General features: G+C 37.3%; 1 protein-coding gene across 1 annotated transcript in view; it reads right to left on the reverse strand.

Annotated features, from left to right (window-relative positions):
• Positions 1-21,574, reverse strand: part of TEX11 (testis expressed 11) — a 391,628-nt gene that overhangs the window by 293,199 nt on the left and 76,855 nt on the right. The window contains exon 9 of the mRNA XM_073227602.1: positions 5,088-5,173. Within this exon, the coding sequence (XP_073083703.1) occupies positions 5,088-5,173 (86 nt within the window). The remainder of the gene's footprint in view (positions 1-5,087; positions 5,174-21,574) is intronic.

Consider the following 21,574-nt stretch of genomic DNA (forward strand, 5'->3'; position numbering starts at 1 on the left):
TAATAAAGGCCATATATGATAAACCCACAGCTAACATCATACTGAACAGCGAGAGGCTGAAAGCTTTTCCTCTGAGATCGGGAACAAGACAGCGATGCCCAATCTCCCCACTATTATTCAACATAATACTGTAGGTCCTAGCCATGGCAATCAGACAAAACAAAGAAATACAACGAATCCAGATTGGTAAGGAAGAAGTCAAACTGTCACTATTTGCAGATGACATGATACTGTACATAAAAAACCCTAAACACTCCACTGCAAAACTACGAGAACTGATATCGGAATTCAGCATAGTTGCAGGATACAAAATGAACACACAGAAATCTGTAGCCTTCCTATACACTAACAATGAACTAATAGAAAGAGAAGTCAGGAAAACAATTCCATTCACAATAGCATCAAAAAGAATAAAATACCTAGGAATAAACCTAACCAAGGAAGTGAAAGACCTACACCCTGAAAACTATGAGACACTCTTAAGAGAAATTAAAGAGGTCACTAACAAATGGAAACTCATCCCATGCACTGGCCAGGAAGAATTAATATCACCAAAATGGCCATCCTGCCCAAAGCAATATACAGATTCGATGCAATCCCTATAAAATTACCAACAGCATTCTTCAATGAACAGGAACAAATAGTTCAAAAATTCATATGGAAACGTCAAAGACCCTGAATAGCCAATGCAATCCTGAGAAGGAAGAATAAACTTGTGGGGGGATCTTGCTCCCCAACTTCAAGCTCTACTACAAAGCCACAGTAATCAAGACAATTTGGTACTGGCACAAGAACAGAGCCACAGACCAGTGGAACAGAATAGAGACTCCAGACATTAACCCAAACATATATGGCCAATTAATATTTGATAAAGGAGCCATGGACATACAATGGGGAAATGACAGTCTCTTCAACAGATGGTGCTGGCAAAACTGGACAGCTACATGTAAGAGAATGAAACTGGATCACTGTCTAACCCCATACACAAAAGTAAACTCCAAATGGATCAAAGACCTGAATGTAAGTCATGAAACCATAAAACTCTTAGAAAAAAACATAGGCAAAAATCTCATGGTTATAAACATGAGTGACTTCTTCATGAACATGTCTCCCTGGGCAAGGAAAACAAAAGCAAAAATGAACAAGTGGGACTATATCAAGCTAGAAAGTTTCTGTACAGCAAAGAACACCATCAATAGAACAAAAAGGTATCTTACAATATGGGAGAATATATACATAAATCACAGATCCAATATAGGGTTGACATCCAAAATACATAAAGAGCTCACATACTTCAATAAAGAAAGATCAAATAATCCAATTAAAAAATGGGCAGAGGAGCTGAATAGACAGTTCTCTAAAGAAGAAATCCAGATGGCCAACAGGCACATGAAAAGATACTCCACATCACTAATCATCAGAGAAATGCAAATTAAAACCACAATGAGATATCACCTCACACCAGTAAGGATCGCCATCATCGAAAAGACAAACTACAACAAATGTTGGTGAGGTTGTGGAGAAAGGGGAACCCTCCTATGCTGCTGGTGGGAACGTAAATTAGTTCAACCATTGTGGGAAGCAGTATGGAGTTTCCTCAAAATCTTCAAAATAGAAATGCCATTTGACCCAGGAATTCCACTTCTAGGAATTTACCCTAAGAATGCAGCACTCCAGTTTGAAAAAGACAGATGCACCCCTATGTTTATTGCTGAACTATTTACAATAGCCAAGATATGGAAGCAACCTAAATGTCCATCAGTAGATGAATGGATAAAGAAGATGTGGTACATATACACAATGGAATATTACGCAGCCATAAGAATAAAACAGATCCTACCATTTCCAACAACATGGATGGAGCTAGAGGGTATTATGCTCAGGGAAATAAGCCAGGTGGAGAAAGACAAGTATCAAGTGATTTCACTCATATGTGGAGTATAAGAACAAAGGAAAACTGAAGGAACAAAACAGCAGCAGAAGCACAGAACCCAAGAATGGACTAATAGTTACCAAAGGGAAAGGGACTGGGTAGGATGGATGGGAAGGGAGGGACAATGGCGGGGAAAAAGAAAGGGGGCATTATGATTATCATGTACAGTGTGGGGGAGGCACAGGGAGGGCTGTGCAACACAGAGAAGACAAGTAGTGATTTTACAGCATCTTACTATGCTGACAGACAGTGACTGTGAAGGGGGTATGTGGGGGGGGACTTGGTGAAGGAGGGAGCCTGGTAAACATAATGTTCTTCATGTAATTGTAGATTAATGATACCAATAAAAAGGCTAAAAAAGAAGAGAACATTGCAGAAAGCAAGGAGAGCAGCAGCTGTTTGTGAACTTTTCCTACCAAAAAAAAAAAAAAAAGGCATTGGAGAGACAAAAACTGAGAAAGGTCCTAAACTGAGATATGATAACAAGAACTCAGGGAAATTAAAAGAACTTTAAAAGCAATACCCACTACTACCTTTTATGTTCCAGGCTTCTATTTCAACAAAATTCTAATATACTACAGCAACTGTGATACCTTACCCTTTGTGTAAAAATGGATTTTTCCCTTTTAGACTACATGGTTACTTCCAAATTTTATATAACCTTTAGCTTAAGATATTCACTGTTCTCAAGAGTTAAGCCTGTAGCAAGTACACTAACTTTCCATGGCCTCCTTCTGGTATAAAATTTACAGAGAAGGGTGTTTAATTAGCAGTTACTTCATTGTTGCTTGTATCACCAACTGGCCCCAATAGTTTTCTCAACAAATGTATAATTAAAGCACAAGAAACTGTCCCAAAAATTAGCAGTATATGACAGAAGATGTAGGTGATTGTCTTTATGATATTTTTACCTGAGAAGTCAACAAGTAATCCCTGTTGGATTTGACTGTGATAAATGTTAGAATAAACTAGTGAACTGGCCACACAAATGCCCATTTGCAGTATACAGCAAACATATCACCTAGAGAGAGCAGGAGCTGCTACCATTTATTGAGAAGTTTCTATTTCCCAAGCATGTTATTAAACACACTACAGTGCATGCATTATTGCATTAGCTCTACAAAAATTCTAAAAAGTACCAAAATACTAATAGTTTCATACTGGTGTCATAGATGACTCAAATTTTGACTTACTTGATTCAATACTAAAAACTATCCATTGTGCTAAAATACCTATTTTTAATATTGAAAATTATTTGTCTCTTTTAAACACCTTAAATTACAATTTGAAGGCACTTGGAAAGACTTCACCAAGCCATTTTTATATCCTCCAAAGATGTGGAAAAGTAATGAGAGATTAAAATCATATATAATAACTAGGGATAAAATTCAAGTTTACCCTTGTATACTTGAAACCAATATAATACTGTATATCAACTACACTTCAATAAAAAAAATATCAACAACAAAAGAATTCAAGTTCATCCTGTTTTCCCCAATCTCCTTCTAGTGCCAAGAACATGAAAGATCCAAAACATAGTTTTATTAATTGTAGCACTATAGTGTTATAAATTTGTTATTATATGGATTTTGATGAAAATATGACTGTGAGTCAAATCATATTTTTACAAATATAGCTACCAAATATACAGTAAAAATCTGATACAGTTAATTTTATGATATGGGTGTCAGTTATGTCCTGTGGCCATCATATTTTTCTTCAGCAATGTTTTCTAAAAACTGATGATGAAGTAAGAGGTCAACAACCCATGGCATATGTGAAAATAACATAAAAGTCATGCTACTTCAAGCCTCAGCTTACTCTTATGACCAGTTCCTAGGAAACATTCATCCTTATTCTTGGTATAAACTTCAAGCTCACCTCCAGTCTTAAGCTTCCAGAAGTCATCCATAACACCAGCATGTCTTTTATTTTTTGTCCTTCCCATTCCTGTTACCTTGGCATACTAGTCTTTTGATAGGTTGATGCCATAAACTTGATTATAGGTTGATATAAGTGCTCTACCCCCAAATATTGCCAAATCCTGGAACAGAACTCACTCATTATTCACTTTATAAAAAGGTTGTTGCTTTAAAGGAAACCTGTTGTAAACCTATGCTAAACTAGTTTGCTCCTTTGGTGTATTTTAAATAATTCAACTTATAAAAATGTGATTTACAATAAAAATTTCAGGTGTATTTCAAATGAGTAAAGCATTCTAAATTGAGACAAGTATATCTCTTATAACTGCATAACTTGTTCTTTCAAGCATAGTTCTTTATAGACTCTTATCAATCTTTAAGCTCTAAAAAGCCTTTTATATATGCAAGTTATTTGCATAAATATTTTGTTAGCGATATATATACCTGTGAGTACCATAATCTTAATGGCCATATTTATATTTATTTCATTAATTGAAAATACAATTTTAACAACAGTTCAACTATCATGGGAGTATCTCCAAATACCAGAATTGACCCTGTACTCAGAAAGGGGAAACATCTAGTGAACTGATATGATATATTTTACTAAAATCCCGATATTCAAAGCACCTTATAAGACAGCTACACAAAATGCATTTTTCACATAAATTCATTTAACTACGATTTACTGAGTATCCACTATGTGTCAGAACCTGGGCAGGAGGCAGGGTATTCAGTGAGACAGGGTTCTTGCATACAGTTGCTATATTTTTGTACTATTACCTTGATATTTCCAACAGTACAAAATCTAGTATAGTATTGAGTATATAGCCAGTGCTAAATATATACTTATTTAACTAATATTAAAATACCCAAATTCATTTAAGACTAATAATTTTACTGATCCTACATCCACCCACTTGCCCTTATACTCTGAGGTTGGCAAACTGCAATATGTAGCAAAGTAAAAAAAAGTACATATTCTTGATGCAGACACAAAGGAGGAATGGACTGAAAACATGCTCTTATGTTATATTACAGATAGGATACATTTTTCTATCAACTGGCAACATATAAGTATAATAAATACATGTTAAAGGAATAAATAAAGTTAGCACGTTGGCTTTTGAAGTCAGAGAATGTTTAAACTATCAAGGTACCCTATATTGAGTATTAACTAAACTCTGCAATAATATTCCTGAATTTTCAACCATTATTTTTGTTTATATTACCTAAGCCAGAAAGAACTTTCTTCATATTTATTCTGATTGTATGTTTGTAGTCCAAAGTTGTAACAGAGAATATGAAGATATCCAGTCTGCAATATAAAACAAAAAAAATCAGATTCATAATTTCCTTAACATTAAACAAATTTATAGCAGTTCAGAGTCTTTAACACAACCTAAAGTGTTCTGCACATCAAAATAATCCACTCTTCCTTATCAAAACCTCTCAATTTATATAAAGAGGAACTACAAAATATTCAAGTTGGGGCATTACTTATATACAGAAAAGTAATACATTACTAATAGAACTTGAAAAGTCCTTGGTAACAGGAAATGGGAAACCTGATAAATGCCCAGCAAAAGGACAGGCTAAAATGCATCTATAAAAAAAAATCACCATTGGGGGGGAAAAATAGTTTTTTCTTTCAAATTTAAGACAACTTAAAAAAATTATAACATTCTGATATGTGTCCAAAGCACTATTTAGTCATAAGACTTATTTAGCAATAATCAGTTTGATGGACCCTCTCTAACAACAAAAATTGTCTTTACATAAATTACTATTGAGATAAAAGTAGGAACAAGTACGTGAATGATGCCATCAGAAAATACTCTTCTATGGGTTAATCGGCATCTCAGTCCCTGCCTCAATGCCACATCTTACAGAATTCACTAGGAAATTACTGTCAAAATACTGGGAAATGGCGTAAGAGAACAGGTTTTTTATTTCTAATAATTTATCCAAATAATATCCCTTCAGTATCTATACAAACCATTTATCCAGAATCTGATTATACCCATATGAAGGAGTCCTTTAAAAGTTTTACCTGAGTAAGACTACAGAAGCAGATCCTCTATTAAGAATCCCAGATCTGAGGCAAGTTATTTACCTCATGTAAAGACCTGTATTTCTTCAAAAAAGTTTCCCTTTCAATTACAGTACATTCAGAAAGAAGTTCAAAATGCATGCCTGAATACATCAAACCTACTGTATATTTGATCTAAAATAAAGAATAATCTTGGTAATGTGGGTCTGGCAAGAACCCAGAAATATTTAAATACATTCTTGACATTTCAACAGAAAAAGTTTAACTCATTACATGCCCCAGATCCCATAGGTTCACACAGGGCGAGACCAATTATGTAGCTATACTGGAATAACACAGCTCATATCCAGTTGATACAGAGGCCTGCAACTAACTTGTAAAGAGGTGTGATATAATTAGTTATAAGAAATACATATTTGGTCATTCTTATGACCAAATATATATTTTCCAGTTATATTTGGTCTTCATCCACAGTTCCTGAAAACACTGCAGAGTCTTAAAGGTGAAATGGGTGTTTTGTCATGTTAATAAGAGACTTTTGGACCCCCACCCAAGAGCAGGGGCTGGAGGTTGGATCAGCCAGTGGCCAATAGTTTAGTCAATCATGACTATGCAATGAAGCCCTCACAAAACCCGTGAGAAGAGCTTGCTCTTTCTGCTCTCCACTTTACCTCCTCTGCTGGGCTGGATCCTGTTTCTCGGTCAGAGAGCTTCTATGCTTGGGGACCAGAATGCCTCCATGTGCCACCCAGCCAGGCCCCAAGCTCCATGAGGATAGAAGCTCCTTTATTTGGGACCTTGCCCTATGTTTCTCTTAATCTGGCTGTTAACTTATATCCTTTACTAAATTGATAAACGTAGTGTTTTCCTGAGTTCTGTGAGCCTCCCTAGCAAATTAATCGAACCCAAGGGGGAGGTCATGGGAACCTCAAATCTGTAGCCGGTAGGTCAGAAGCACAGGGAACTGCCTGGGGCTTGCGTCCGGTGTCTGGAGTGGGGGGTGGAGAGCAGTCTTGCAGGACGGGGCCCTTAAAACCTGGGCATCTGGTGCTGTCTCTGGGCAGATATAATCAGAATTGAGTTCCCTGACACCCTGCTGGTGTTCGAGAATTGCTTATTGTAAGTATGTGTGGGAAGACCCTCTCCCTCATACTTACACACATTGGAATGGGAACCGGGTACCCAAATGAAGTCATACTATTATCACTGCTATGTATAATGTATGTATGCATCTCCTATCTACTAGGCACTATTTCAAGCATTAGAGATACATCGGTATTTAAAACATAAAAATCCCTGTCCTCATTAACATTTGTAATACATATATGTAGGGAAGAAATATACCATCTCATCTGGTGTCAGAGATGTTGCAAGAGGAAAATGGAAAACAAAACTTTTGATGAACATTTAAGTGTACTGAATCTTTATTCCATTTCCTCAATATTTGTCTCCTCACAATCCCTTTAAGTGTCCTCATGTTAAATGCTACTTCCAGGGAAGAAAAGAATATAAATAACTGCAAACTTATAATAACAAAGCTACAAAATACTAACATCATTCAAGAGACCCACAGTGTATTTTCAACATAATGACAAAAAAAAATCTTTTAACTACCAATACAGCTTCATTCATTTATACATCCAATAATAAATTTTTACTAAGCATCTCCTATATACTAGGCACTATTTCAAGCATTAGAGATACATCGGTATTCAAAACATAAAAATCCCTGTCCTCATTAACATTTGTAATGGAATATGAAGTATTAAGATTCATAAAAATTTCTCTTTAAAATCTATGCTCCTAGCTTTCCATGGGCTGCTAACATCTTATTTTGCAACCAATGAACATGAGCAAAAAACAATACAAAGAAGGCAGATCTGTAAGTCTTTCATATATTGGTCATACAAAAAGGGACTTAATGGGAGCTCCAAGACCCATGGGATCTCTAGAACCTCCAGCCACTGCTGTATCTACTGCCCAGAAATGACAGCTCCAACTGAATACCTACTTTACAATGTCAAGATGAGATTGCATAAATGATTAAAACACTCAATTAGGGCTGCTAAAAATGAGTTTAATCACTAACTTTTCAATTCAGTAGGAGGCTTTTTATTTTAATTAACTAGATGTCATTTTTGCAAATTGCTCTGCAAATTAGGTTTCAAAATTCAGAAAAGACAAAACCTTCTATTATTTATCCAGTCCCCAATTCCAAGCTATTTTTCTTTGTGATTTTGTTGTCTTTAAAACATGTATAGATCATGTATTTTTGCATTTTGTTAAATTATAATAGTGTAGCAATAATTAAATGATAATTGCCTGGCTTTCTTACTTAATGGTTTTAAGATATTTACCTTCCAATCCCTCCCTTACTCAGCTTTTTCTAATCCTCAGGTATCTCAGTAATAATCAATAGCTCATTAATTATTTCTCTTGGTGCTCTGGATGCAATTTTCCAAACACTTTGTTTGCTTCTGAACAAAATATAGCATTACTTTCTGCCTTCATGTCAATACCTTAACGGTAATTCCTCATCTAGTTTTGAGACACAGGAAGGGTGTCTCAGAAAAAAAAAGAGAGTTGTTTTATTTAATTCATTAATTCCTTTTAAGTAAGTAACACTGTTAGCTCTTATCCAACCTTTATCTGATCATTTCCTTTCATTGAAAGTTTCTTGACCTAGATTTTCAGGTCACTTGATTAAACCTTAGTAAGACCATCAAAAATACCCCAAGTAGTTTCACTGCCCTTTAGAAGTAAAATCATGAGTTTCCTAACAGTAACCACCTTCCAAATAAAATACAAACTCTTAACTCTGGACTTAAAGCTCCTTTACTAGTACCTCCATCCTGATGAAGGCAGAATTATTCTACTGTTACATATTTTAAGTCCTCTAATTCACCCATTTTTCCCTCTCTCTACATTTGCTTTTCCCTTTATCAGCTCTAATGCTGTACACGAGTTTTCCCTCTCTAAACACCACCTACGAGTGTCCTTGAATATCTTTCAATATACTATTCAATGTCCATTTACTCTAAAAGCATATTAGACAAAGGTCTCTTTCCTCTAGTAATTTATAACATGAAACAGATAGCAACAGAGCCAGAGCCAAAACAAAGAGATAGTAAACACATGCAAATGAAAACAATCCAAGAGACTTCCAAGATAAAATTGTTAGAATTAATGAGAGTACAGAGAAGTTGCTGGATATTGTAAGCACTTAAAAGCAACTGCATTCTTAAACACCAATGACAACTAAAAATTCTCTCTCTTCTTCTTCTGGTCCCCTGTAATGCGAATATTGTTCCATTTGGATTGGTCACACAGTTCTCTTAATATTCTATCATTCTTAGAGATCCTTTTTTCTCTCTCTACCTTACGTTCTCTGTATTCCTGTTCTGTGATTTCTATTCCTTTAGTAGTCACCTCCACCTCATTTAATGTGCTTTTAAATCCCTCCATTGTTTCATTTCTGTTATCGCCCCTCAGAATTCATCCCTTAGCTCTTGAATATTTTTCTGTAGCTCCATCAGCATGCTTATGACTTTTATTTTGAATTCCTTTTCAGGAAGATTGGTGATTTCAGTCTCACCGAGCCCTCTTTCTGGTGTTTGAGGAATTTTGGATTGAACAAGGTTCTTCTGCCTTTTCATGGTCCTGGAACAATGGGAGTGGTACCTGGCGAGTGGTGCGTCTGTCAGCAGGGAAGACAAAATCCTTCCTGCTTGCCGGTCACCATGCCCGTCTCCACTGTCTGTGCCAGTTAACTGCCAACAGGAAATGGCCTCTGGGTTAATCTCCTAAGCTGCAATAAGCAGGGCGGCCCTCAGGATGGCCAAGGGCGATGGCACAGGTAGCAGGTGAACGGCACATGTGTCAGCCATGAGGACAAAGTCTTTTCATGGCTCCCAGTCTCAGAGTTTGTCTCTGCTGTCTGTGCTGGTTAACCCCACACAGGAAGCAGCCTCTGGGTTAATCCCGTAAGCTAACATTGGCAGGAGAGCCCCCAGGATGGCCTAGGGCACTGGCGGGGGTCACAGGTGAGCGGCGTGTGTTCTGCTGTGAAAACAAAGCCCCTTACTGCCTCCTGGTCTCCGTGCCCATCTCTGCTTTCTGTGCTGGTCAATCAAATGCAGGGAGCAGCCTCTGTTTCTGGGCTGGTTAGCCACATGCAGGGAGAAGCCTCTGCATTAAGCTATGTAGTTGCTGTAGGCGGGGATGCCCTCCAGGCGGTCTGCAGTAATGGCGGGGACAACCGGTTTGGGCACAGGTGCCAGCACGGAGGAAGGAACGGCAGGCTGCTTACTGCGGTGTGGGGCCTCAGGGTTTTGTTGCCAACCAGGGGGATAGGGCGCTGGAAGCTCCTGAAAGTTCCCACTCTGCTGGGCTGAGTGGGCCACAATGATTTTGTTCACCTGTTAAACTCTTGCCCCATTAAGACTTTTAAAGCACCTACTTTTCTTTTGTACCAGGGCATCCAGTTGTGGGAATCTCTTCATAGTCTTAGTCTCAGACTTTGCTTTTCAGCTGGTCTAATCTCCAGAGGAACATGCAGTGTGGGTCTGTGCTCCTGGAGAATATTTCTAGTACTGGGTATTTATCAGTCCTGTGCTTCCAACTCCCTCCCCACTCTGATTCTTTTCCTCCCACCAGTGACTTGGGGTGGGGGGAGTGCTTGGGTCCCACGGGCTAGCGACTTTTTACTTTACCCTTTTCCTTGAGATGTTGACTTCTCTCAGATGTAGACAGTCTTGTGTAGTGTTACTTCTGATCCCTCTTTTAGGAATAGTGGTATTTGCTGTATTTTTAAAATATATATGGTTTTGGGAGGAGATTTCCACCACACTACTCACACCACCATCTTTTCCTCCTCCATTAATGTAGCAGCATTATTCCTAATAGCAGAGGCAAAAACCCAAATGTTCATCAACTACCAAATGAATAAACAAAATAAACTTTATATGGTTCAACTATAAATAACATTTACATAAATATAGAAATGTAAACACTCAATATTAGTCTAACCAAAATTATGGAATAACTATATAAAGATGAGACAGTGACAGGAAAAGAGCATGTGTGTGGTGCAGATAGAGAGAGTATAAAAAGGATTTTAACTCATCTTCAAAAGTAGGAAGTCAAGAGAAGATAGGTAAAACTAAAAAATCAAAAAGTAGTAGTGTAACAGCACTGTTTAGCTATATGGAAGCAAATATCAGAAGAACCAGCCAAAATAACTGAAAGTAGCTGTTCTACAAGTCAAAAAGAAAAAAGAAAATGAGGGACATGGGACTGGTGATTTTGTAATACAAATGATAGAATTCTTTTTCTCATTAAACTATGTCTGTCTGTGTGTGTGTGTGTGTATACATACAGTGGTGAAAAAACAAATTACATATAAAAAGTAGGTATAAAAGTAAACCACATATATTGGTATAACAATGACTTGAACTAAAAATAAACATCAATATTTATTAAAAGCATTAATGTTCTAATGGCTATAAAGAGCTTTCCTGAAGCCAATAACATGAACAAGTCTGACCAAGTTTTCTATACACTTGTCTTGCCAATGGGTTTCAGCCGCTGGCAAGTTCACTATAGATTCAGCGTGACTAAAGAAATGATAGTAGAACATTCTTGGGGTTAAAGGCTTATACCCAACTTTATTTCCATGGTGACATTCAATCACTAAAATCACATTCACTCAGAGTGAGTCTGCATGCAGCAAGCTAGTCTCTGCCTCTGGGTCTCTCCGCCCGCACAGCTGTTCTCTGGGTCTATGTCCCCAAAGCCATCCTCTGGGCCTCTCTGCCCACACAGCCATCCTCTGGGAACTCTCTGCTCATGCAGGCATCCCGCACAGCCATCCTCTGAGCCTCTCTGCCCACACAGCCATCCTCTGGGCTTCTTTCCTCAGCACTGTCACCACTCCAACCTCTGCTCTGCTCTCCTGCAGCCTTGCAGCCATGTCACTGTGTCACCCAGAGCACTGGGCAGGGTTCCTTATATAGAGTCAATAACAATGCATTGCCCACACATGTATAATAAGCTAGGCCAACCAAGCACATGAGAATACTGGCCACAGGAAACCTTCATTTTATCCACAACACGGTAGGAATTTAATTTAGAGTATATGATTCACTTAAAATGTAGTGGACCATGCCATTACAGAGATTCCAAAGAGTAATTTTTCAGGCTGAAATGATTTTCATATTGGAATGAAAGATGATATGCTTAAGTGAAGGTAGGATATCATTCTCCCAGATACACAAAGCAGTGGATGGAAAGGGTCAGAAAAAGCAATTATAAACCAGCTAGCCAAAACAGGCAGAGAACTGAAATTTATTTCCAGAGGAGCAATTCATTTGTGTGCCATGAGATTAGATCTTACTATAGATAGACATGCACAAAATCTCACACACATTTCATATATTTAGTTACAAAAAGAAAGTTTAAATAGGCAAAAGAGAATATAATAATGGTAATATTCTTGGCAGTCTAAATTTCATTAGAAGCTTTGTGCCCCTACAGAGCAGCAACGAAATATAACTGAGTCTTGAATTAATTACTTCAAAGGGTTTCAGAGACCAACTGGCCATTTTCCTTGTGTAAATGCAGTTTCACAATGAGGTAAAACTCTACACTGAAAATAAATTCTAGAGCAAACTAAAAATAAAAATGAAAGAAAAGCAAGCTGAATACACAAATCAACTAACGAAAACAAAATTGATTAAAGTTTGAAACTCTGAGGAGACATCAGTAAAGAATTAAGTAAACAATCTCTTAACACCATTTTCTATAAAAAATATAGACATAGAAATACATTCACTCTAGGCTATGGCGAAGGGCTTCTCTAAACATCAATCTAAAGGAACATTTGATATAACACTCATTTTTACAGACGGGATGCTGATTTTCACAGGGGTGAGGTATCTCACCACTACGCACACTAGTAAGTAGCTCCATCTACAATGCCGAACATACATCACAAACCTTGTTTTGAGTAATTACAAGAGTCTCAACTATCCATGAAAGAGTCCTTATGTTCTACTTACCAAGGTAGGTAATTACATACACAGTTATCAAATAAATGCTCAAAATGGAAGAATTTTCTAACTCTCTCTAAACCAAGTTCAGTTCAACAAACTATCACTATGTCCCAATTACTTCAATTAAATTGCTATTTTACTATACACTTATAGAAGGTAGACACAAAAGCATTACTTTCAATTATTTCATTTGATTTCGCAACATTCCATCAAGCTCCTAGAAGTGTTGTGGGGCATATATTTATTTGCTTTAAAAGAGAAGCTAATTACATTTAACTTACTTTAGACTACGGTTTTTGGTTTTGGATTTTTTAGAACTTCATAAAATTATCTTCCAAGTATGAGAGACATCTTTGATGTCAAGACAGCCATGCCTGGTACCTGGCTTTCATCTGTGTTCTCTTCTATGTAACACTAGCCACATGAATTAAAACAACATTTGAAAGTTACTTTTATATTGCTTTCATTTTCCAGAAGGACAGAGAAACTGGGACTGAGTGGTTTTCTTGATAAGATTCTATGCAGAGAATGACTTAAAGATGGCAGCATGAGAGGTGAAACAGAAACCTCCTCCCACAACCACATATAATATGAAAATAAAGGAAATAAAAGTAATCCTGAAAAACAAACAGGAAAGAAGGTTGTGACAGGCTGTCCACTTCTGGGGAAAAGAGGAGACCTCACCAAAAAGGGTAAAGTACCAAAGCAGTGATCCAGCAGGACACAAGTCATTACCTCACCCCAGCTCACTGGCGGGAGGAAGAGAAATGGAGCCATGAGGGGGCAGAGGAGTAGGGGTGCTTAACACCCAGCCCTGGAGATCTGCTCTGGGAACACAAACCTATATTACATGGTGCTCTGGAGATTAGTGGGGTTGGAAAGCTAAGACAGGAAGAATACTTAGAGCAAATGAGATTTCAGATGCTGATGGAGAATAGATATCCACAAACAGCCACTGTGGGATAAAAGAAAGGCTGGCATTCAGAGGTTTCCCAACAGCAACGGGGCTGCTAAAGGGGCAAGGGATGCACAATGCTGCTCAGGAGAAAGGACAGGTGGACAAAATTGTCCCAGTGAACTCAGCCCAACAGGTTGGGAACTCTCAGGAGCTTCACGTGCTCTACCCATCTGGCTGGATATACACCTACAAAGCCTCCCACCAGAGTAGGCAGCCTGATGCTCCTTCCTCCTGCCGTACACTGGCTTGCAAACCTGCTGCAACTGTAATTGCACCAAGATAGCCAGAGGGTGGCCCTGCCTATGACAGCTATCAGAGCGTAGCATAGAGGCACCTCCCTGTGTCCTCGGCCCACCAGCCCTGGCAGTGGAGGCAGGAACTGCTGCCAGGATACACAAAAGAGACCTTTCCTCCCGGCAGGAACCAGCGCTGCTCATCTATGACCCCCACAGGTCCTGCAGGGACTCGGCACCTCCAGAGACTAGAGCTTCAGGACACTAGAGGGAGTGCCCTACACAAGGATACTATTAAAAATATTAAACAAAGGAAGAATCTGGTACAAACCAAAATCCCACAAACACCAGATAGAGGGCCAATTCAAACTGAACTCACCAATCTTTCTGAAAAAAAATTCAAAATAAAAATCACACACATGCTCACAGGGCTACAGAAAAATAATCAAGACAAATGAGAGGAATTCAAGAAAAAGACAGAAACTTTGAAAAATAGAGTATCCAACATGAAACATAAAATGGAGGAATTTAAAAGCAGATTAGATGAAGTAGAGAAGACAGAAAATAAACGGAAATTAGAGAACAGGAATACAAAGAAGCTGAGGCACAGAGACAAAACAGGATCTCTAGGAAAGAAAGAATATTGATAGAACTGTGTGACCAAGTCAAACAAAACAATATTCACAATAAAGGGGTACTAGAAGAAGAGGGAGAAAAATGGATAGAAATGACAATGATAACACAAAGCCCCAACTTCTGTGGGATGCAGCAAAAGCAGTCTTAAGCAGAAAGAATATAGCAATCCAGGTATATTTAAAGAAGGAAGAAGAATCCCAAATGAATAGTCTACTGTCACAATTATCAAAACTGGAAAAAGAAGAACAAATGAGGTCTAAGGTCAGCAGACGGAGTGACATAATAAAGATCAGAGAAGAAATAAACAAAATTGAGAAGAATAAAACAATAGAAAAAAACAATGAAACCAAGAGCTGGTTCATTGAGAAAATAAACAAAATAGATAAGCCTCTACCCAGACTTATTAAGAGAAAAAGAGAGTCAACACACATTAACAGAATTAGAAATGAGAAAGGAAAAATCACAACGGACCTCACAGAAATACAAAGAATTATTAGAGAATACTATGAAAACCTATATGCTAAAAAGCTGGAAACCCTAGGAGAAAAGGACAACTTCTTAGAAAAATACAACCTTCCAAGACTGACCCAGAAAGAAATGGAAAATCTAAACAGACCAATTAACAGCAACAAAATTGAGTCGGTAATCAAAAAACTACCCAAGAACAAAACCTCCAGGCCAGATGGATTTACCTCAGAATTTTACCAGCCATACAGAGAAGACATAACACCCATTCTCCTTAAAGTTTTCCAAAAAATAGAAGAGGAGGGAATACTCCCAAACTCATTCTATGAAGCCAACATCACCCTAATACCAAAATCAGGCAAAGACCCCATTAAAAAGAAAACTACAGACCAATATCCCTGATGAACATAGATGCAAAAATACTCAACAGAATATTAGCAAACCAAATTCAAAAATACACCAAAAGGATCATACACCATGACCAAGTGGGAATCATCCCAGGGATGCAAGGATGGTACAACATTCGAAAATCCATCAACATCATCCACCACATCAACAAAAAGAAAGACAAAAACCACATGATCGTCTCCATAGATGCTGAAAAAGGATTCGACAAAATTCAACATCCATTCATGATAAAAACTCTCAACAAAATGGGTATACAGGGCAAGTACCTCAACATAATAAAGGCCATATATGATAAACCCACAGCTAACATCATACTGAACAGCGAGAGGCTGAAAGCTTTTCCTCTGAGATCGGGAACAAGACAGCGACTCCCAATCTCCCCACTACTATTCAACATAATACTGGAGGTCCTAGCCATGGCAATCAGACAAAACAAAGAAATACAACAAATCCAGATTGGTAAAGAAGAAGTCAAACTGTCACTATTTGCAGATGACATGATATTGTACATAAAAAAACCTAAAGACTCCACTGCAAAAATACTAGAACTAATATCAGTATTCAGCAAAGTTTCAGGATACAAAATTAACACACAGAAATCTGTAGCTTTTCTATACACTAACAATGAACTAATAGAAAAAGAAGTCAGGAAAAGAATTCCATTCACAATAGCATCAAAAGGAATAAAATACCTAGGAATAAACATGACCAAGGAAGTGAAAGACCTATACCCTGAAAACTACAAGACACTCTAAAGAGAAATTAAAGAGGTCACTAACAAATGGAAACTCATCCCATGCTCCTGGCTAGGAAGAATTAATATCGTCAGAATGGCCATCCTGTCCAAAGCAATATACAGATTCGATGCAATCCATATCAAATTACCAACAGCATTCTTCAATGAACTGGAACAAACAGTTCAAAAATTCATATGGAACCATCAAAGACCCCGAATAGCCAACGCAATCCTGAGAAGGAAGAATAAAGTCAGGGGGATCTTGCTCCCCAACTTCAAGCTCTACTACAGAGCCACAGTATTCAAGACAATTTGGTACTGGCACAAGAACAGAGCCACAGACCAGTGGAAAAGAATAGAGACTGCAGACATTAACCCACACATATATGGCCAATCAATATTTGATAAAGGAGCCATGGACATACAATGGGGAAATGACAATCTCTTCAAAAGATGGTGCTGGCAAAACTGGACAGCTACATATAAGACAATGAAACTGGATCACTGTCTAACCCCATACACAAAAGTAAACTCCAAATGGATCAGAGATCTGAATGTAAGTCATGAAACCATAAAACTCTTAGAAAAAAACTTAGGCAAAAATCTTACGGACATAAACATGAGTGACTTCTTCATGAACATATCTCCCCGGGCAAGGGAAACAAAGGCAAAAATGAACAAGTGGGACTATATCAAGCAAAAAAGTTTCTGTACAGCAAAGGACACCATCAATAGAACAAAAAGGTATCCTACAGTATGTGAGAACATTTTCATAAATGACAGATCCGATAAAGGATTGACATCCAGAATATATAAAGAGCTCACATGACTCAACAAACAAAAAGCAAATAATCCAATTAAAAAATGGGCAGAGGAGTTGAATAGACAGTTCTCTAAAGAAGAAATCCAGATGGCCAACAGGCACATGAAAAGATGCTCCACATCGCTAACCATCAGAGAAATGCAAATTAAAGCCACAATGAGATATCACCTCACACCAGTAAGGATCGCCATCATCGAAAAGATAAACAACAACAAATGTTGGTGAGGTTGTGGAGAAAGGGGAACCCTCCTACACTGCTGGTAGGAATGTAAACTAGTTCAACCATTGTGGAAAGCAGTATGGAGGTTCCTCAGAATGCTCAAGATAGAAATACCATTTGACCCAGGAGTTCCACTTATAGAAATTTACCCTAAGAATGCATCACTCCAGTTTGAAAAAGACAGATGCACCCCTAAGTTTATCACTGCACTGTTTACAATAGCCAAGATATGGAAGCAACCTAAATGTCCATCAGTAGATGAATGGATAAAGAAGATGTGGTACATATACACAATGGAATATTACGCAGCCATAAGAAAAAAACAGATCCTACCATTTGGAACAACATGGATGGAGCTAGAGGGTATTATGCTCAGTGAAATAACCCAAGCGGAGAAGGACAAGTACCAAATGATTTCACTCATATGTGGAGTATAAGAACAAAGGAAAACTGAAGGAACAAAACAGCAGCAGAAGCACAGAACCCAAGAATGGACTAATAGTTACCAAAGGGAAAGGGACTGGGGACGATGGGCGGGAAGGGAGGGATAAGGGCAGGGAAAAAGAAAGAGGGCATTATGATTAGCATGTATAGTGGGGGGTGGCTGTGCAACACAGAGAAGACAAGTAGTGATTTTACAGCATCTTACGACACAGATGGACAGTGACTCTGTAGGGGTATGTGGGGGGGACTTGGTGAAGGGGGGAACCTAGTAAACATAATGTTCTTTCTGGAATTTTAGATTAATGATACCAAAATTTTAAAAAAATTTTTTTAAAAAGAATAGAGGAGGAAGAAAAAGGAGGGAAAGAAACCTTATATTGTGTTTTTAATAGCATAATAAGTGAGTTGAGTTAGACTCTTAGATAGTAATAAAGTTAACCTTGAACCTTTGGTAACCACGAATCTAAAGCCTGCAATGGCAATAAGTATATACTTAACAATAATCACCCTAAATATAAATGGTTTGAATGCACCAATCAAAAGATGTAGAGTCACTGAATGTATAAAAGACAAGAACCATCTATATCCTGCATACAAAAGACTCACTTCAAAACTAAAGACATACAGAGATTAAAAGTGAAGGGATGGAAAAAGATGTTTCATGCAAACAACAGGGAGAAATAAACAGGGGTTGCAGTACTTGTATCAGACAAAATAGACTTCAAAACAAAGAAAGCAACAATAGACAAAGAAGGACATTGCACAATGATAAAGGGCTCAGTCCAACAAGAGGAGATAAACATTATAAATATCTATGTACCCAACATATGAGCACCTAAATATGCAAAACAAATACTAACAGAATTAAAGGGAGAAACAGAATGTAATGGATTCATTTTAGGAGACTTCAACACACCACTCACTCCAAAGCACACATCAACCAGACAGAAAATAAATAAGGAGACAGAGGAACTGAACAACGTATTAGAACAGATGGACCTAATGGACATCTACAGAACACTCCATCCAAAAACAACAGGATACACATTCTTCCAAGTGCACATTGGACATTTTCAAGAATAGATCATATCCTAGGCCCCAAAAAGAGCCTCAGGATATTCATAAGCATTGAAATTGTACAAATCGGCTCTCAGACCACAATGGTATGAAACTATAAATTAATTATGCAAAGAAAACAAAAAAGCCCAAAAACACATGGAGGTTTAACAACATGCTCTTACATAATCAACAGATCAATGAACAAAAACAGAGATCAAGCAATATTTAGAGAAATATGAAAACAATAACTCAACACCATAAAATCTGTGAGACACAGCGAAAGCCATGCTAAGAGTGAAGTATATTGCAATACAGGCTTATCTGAGTAGAGAATAACAATCCCAAATGAAGAGTATAAACTAAGATTTAATGAAACTAGAAAAAGAACAAAGGAGGCCCAAGTCGGTAGAAGGAGGGGCATAAAAAAGATCACAGCAGAAATAAAAGAAATCGAGAAGATAAAAACAATAGAAAGAATCAATGAAAGCAGGAGCTGGTTCTTTTAGAAAATTAACAAAATAGGTAAAACCCCAGCCAGAATCATCAAGAAAAAACAGTCTACACACATAAACAGATTCAGATATGAGAAGGGAATAATTACTACAGACAAAACAGAAATACAAAGAATTTACTAGAGAATACTATGAAAAAGTACATGATAACAAACTGGATAATTAGAAAAAACAGACAAGTTTCTAGAAAAATACAACCTTCCAAGGCTGACCAAGGAAGAGAGAAAAAAATCTGAACAGCCCAATTACCAGGAATGAAATTGAATCTATAATTGAAAAACTACCTAAGAACAAAATCTCTGGACCAGATGGCTTCACCACCGAATTTTACCAAACATTTAGTGAAGACCTAATAACCATCCTCCTTAACATTTTCCAAAAAGTAGAAGAGGGAATACATCAAAACTCATTCTATTATACCAGCATCACTCAAATACTAAAATCAGACAAAGACACCACAAAAAAAGAAAATTACAGACCAATATCCATGATGAACATAGATGCAAAAATCTTCAACAAAATATCAGAAAACTGAATTCAAAAATACATAAAAAATACAACCCATCATGATCCAATGGGATTTATTCAAGGAATGCAGGGATGGTACAATATTCAAAAATCCATCAACATCATACACAAGATTAACAAAAAGGACAAAAATCACATGATCATTTCCATGGATGCTGAAAAGCATTTGACAAAATTCAACTTCCATTCATGATAAAAACTCTAAACATATTGGGTATACAGGGCAAGCACCTAAACATAATAAAGGCCATATATGACAAACCCACAGCCAACATCATGCTTAACAGCAAAAAGCTAAAAGCTTTTCCTTTAAGATGGGAAGTAGACAAGGATACCAACACTCCCCAGTTTATTCAACATAGTACTGGAGGTCCTATCCACGGCAATCAGAAAACACAAAGAAATAAAAGGCATCCAGAGTGGTAAAGAAGAAGTTAAACTGTAACTGTTTACAGATGACATGATATTGTACATAAAAAAACTAAAGAATCCACCCCAAAACTACCAGAATGACTGAAATGAAAAAAGTTGCAGGATATAAAATAAATATGCAGAAATCTGTTGCATTCCTATATACTAATGATGAACTAGCAGAAAGAGAAATCATATAAATAATTCCATTTACAATTGCATCAAAAAGAATAAAATACCTGGGAATAAACGTATCCAAGGAGGTGGAAGACCTATATCATGAAAACAACAGGACAGTCATGAGGGAAATTAAAGAAAACACCAATAAATGGAAATACATTCCATGCTCATGGATAGGAAGAATTAAGATTGTGAAAATGGCTATCCTGCCTAAAGCAATCTACAGATTCAATGCAATCACTATCAAAATACTGACAGCATTCTTCAAGGAACTGGAACAAATAGTTCTAAAATTCATATGGAACCACAAAAGATCCCAAATAGCTAAGGCAATCCTGAGAAGGAAGAATAAAGCTGGGGGAATTATGCTCCCTAACTTCGAGCTCTACTGCAAAGGCACAGTATCAAGACAGTTTGGTTCTGCCACAAGAACAGAACCACAGATCAATGGAACAGAACAGAGAATCCAGAAATAAACTCACACACATATATGGCCAATTAATATATGACACAAAAGCCATGGATATACAATGGGGAAATGACAGCCTCTTCAACACCTTTTGTTGGAAAAACTGGACAGCTACATGTAAGAGAGTGAAACTGGATCATTGTCTAACCCCATACACAAAAGTAAACTTGAAAAGGATCAAAGACCTGAATGTAAGTCATGAAATTATAAAACTCTTAGAAGAAAACATAGGCAAAAATCTCTTGAATATAAACATGAGCAACTTTTTCCTTAACACATCTCCTCATGCAAGGGATACAAAAGCAAAAATGAACAAATGAGACTACATCAAACTAAAAAGCTTCTGTACAGAAAAGGACACCATCAATAGAATAAAAAGGCATCCTACAGTATGGGAGAATATATTTGTAAATGACATATCCAACAAGGGGTTAACATCCAAAATATATAAAGAAATATGCCTCAACACCCAAAAAGCAAATAGCCCAATAAAAAAGTGGGCACAGGATCTGAACAGACACTTCTTCAATGA

Source organism: Manis javanica, chromosome X (genome assembly GCF_040802235.1).
Source record: "Manis javanica isolate MJ-LG chromosome X, MJ_LKY, whole genome shotgun sequence".
In the NCBI taxonomy this organism is placed as follows: domain Eukaryota; kingdom Metazoa; phylum Chordata; class Mammalia; order Pholidota; family Manidae; genus Manis; species Manis javanica.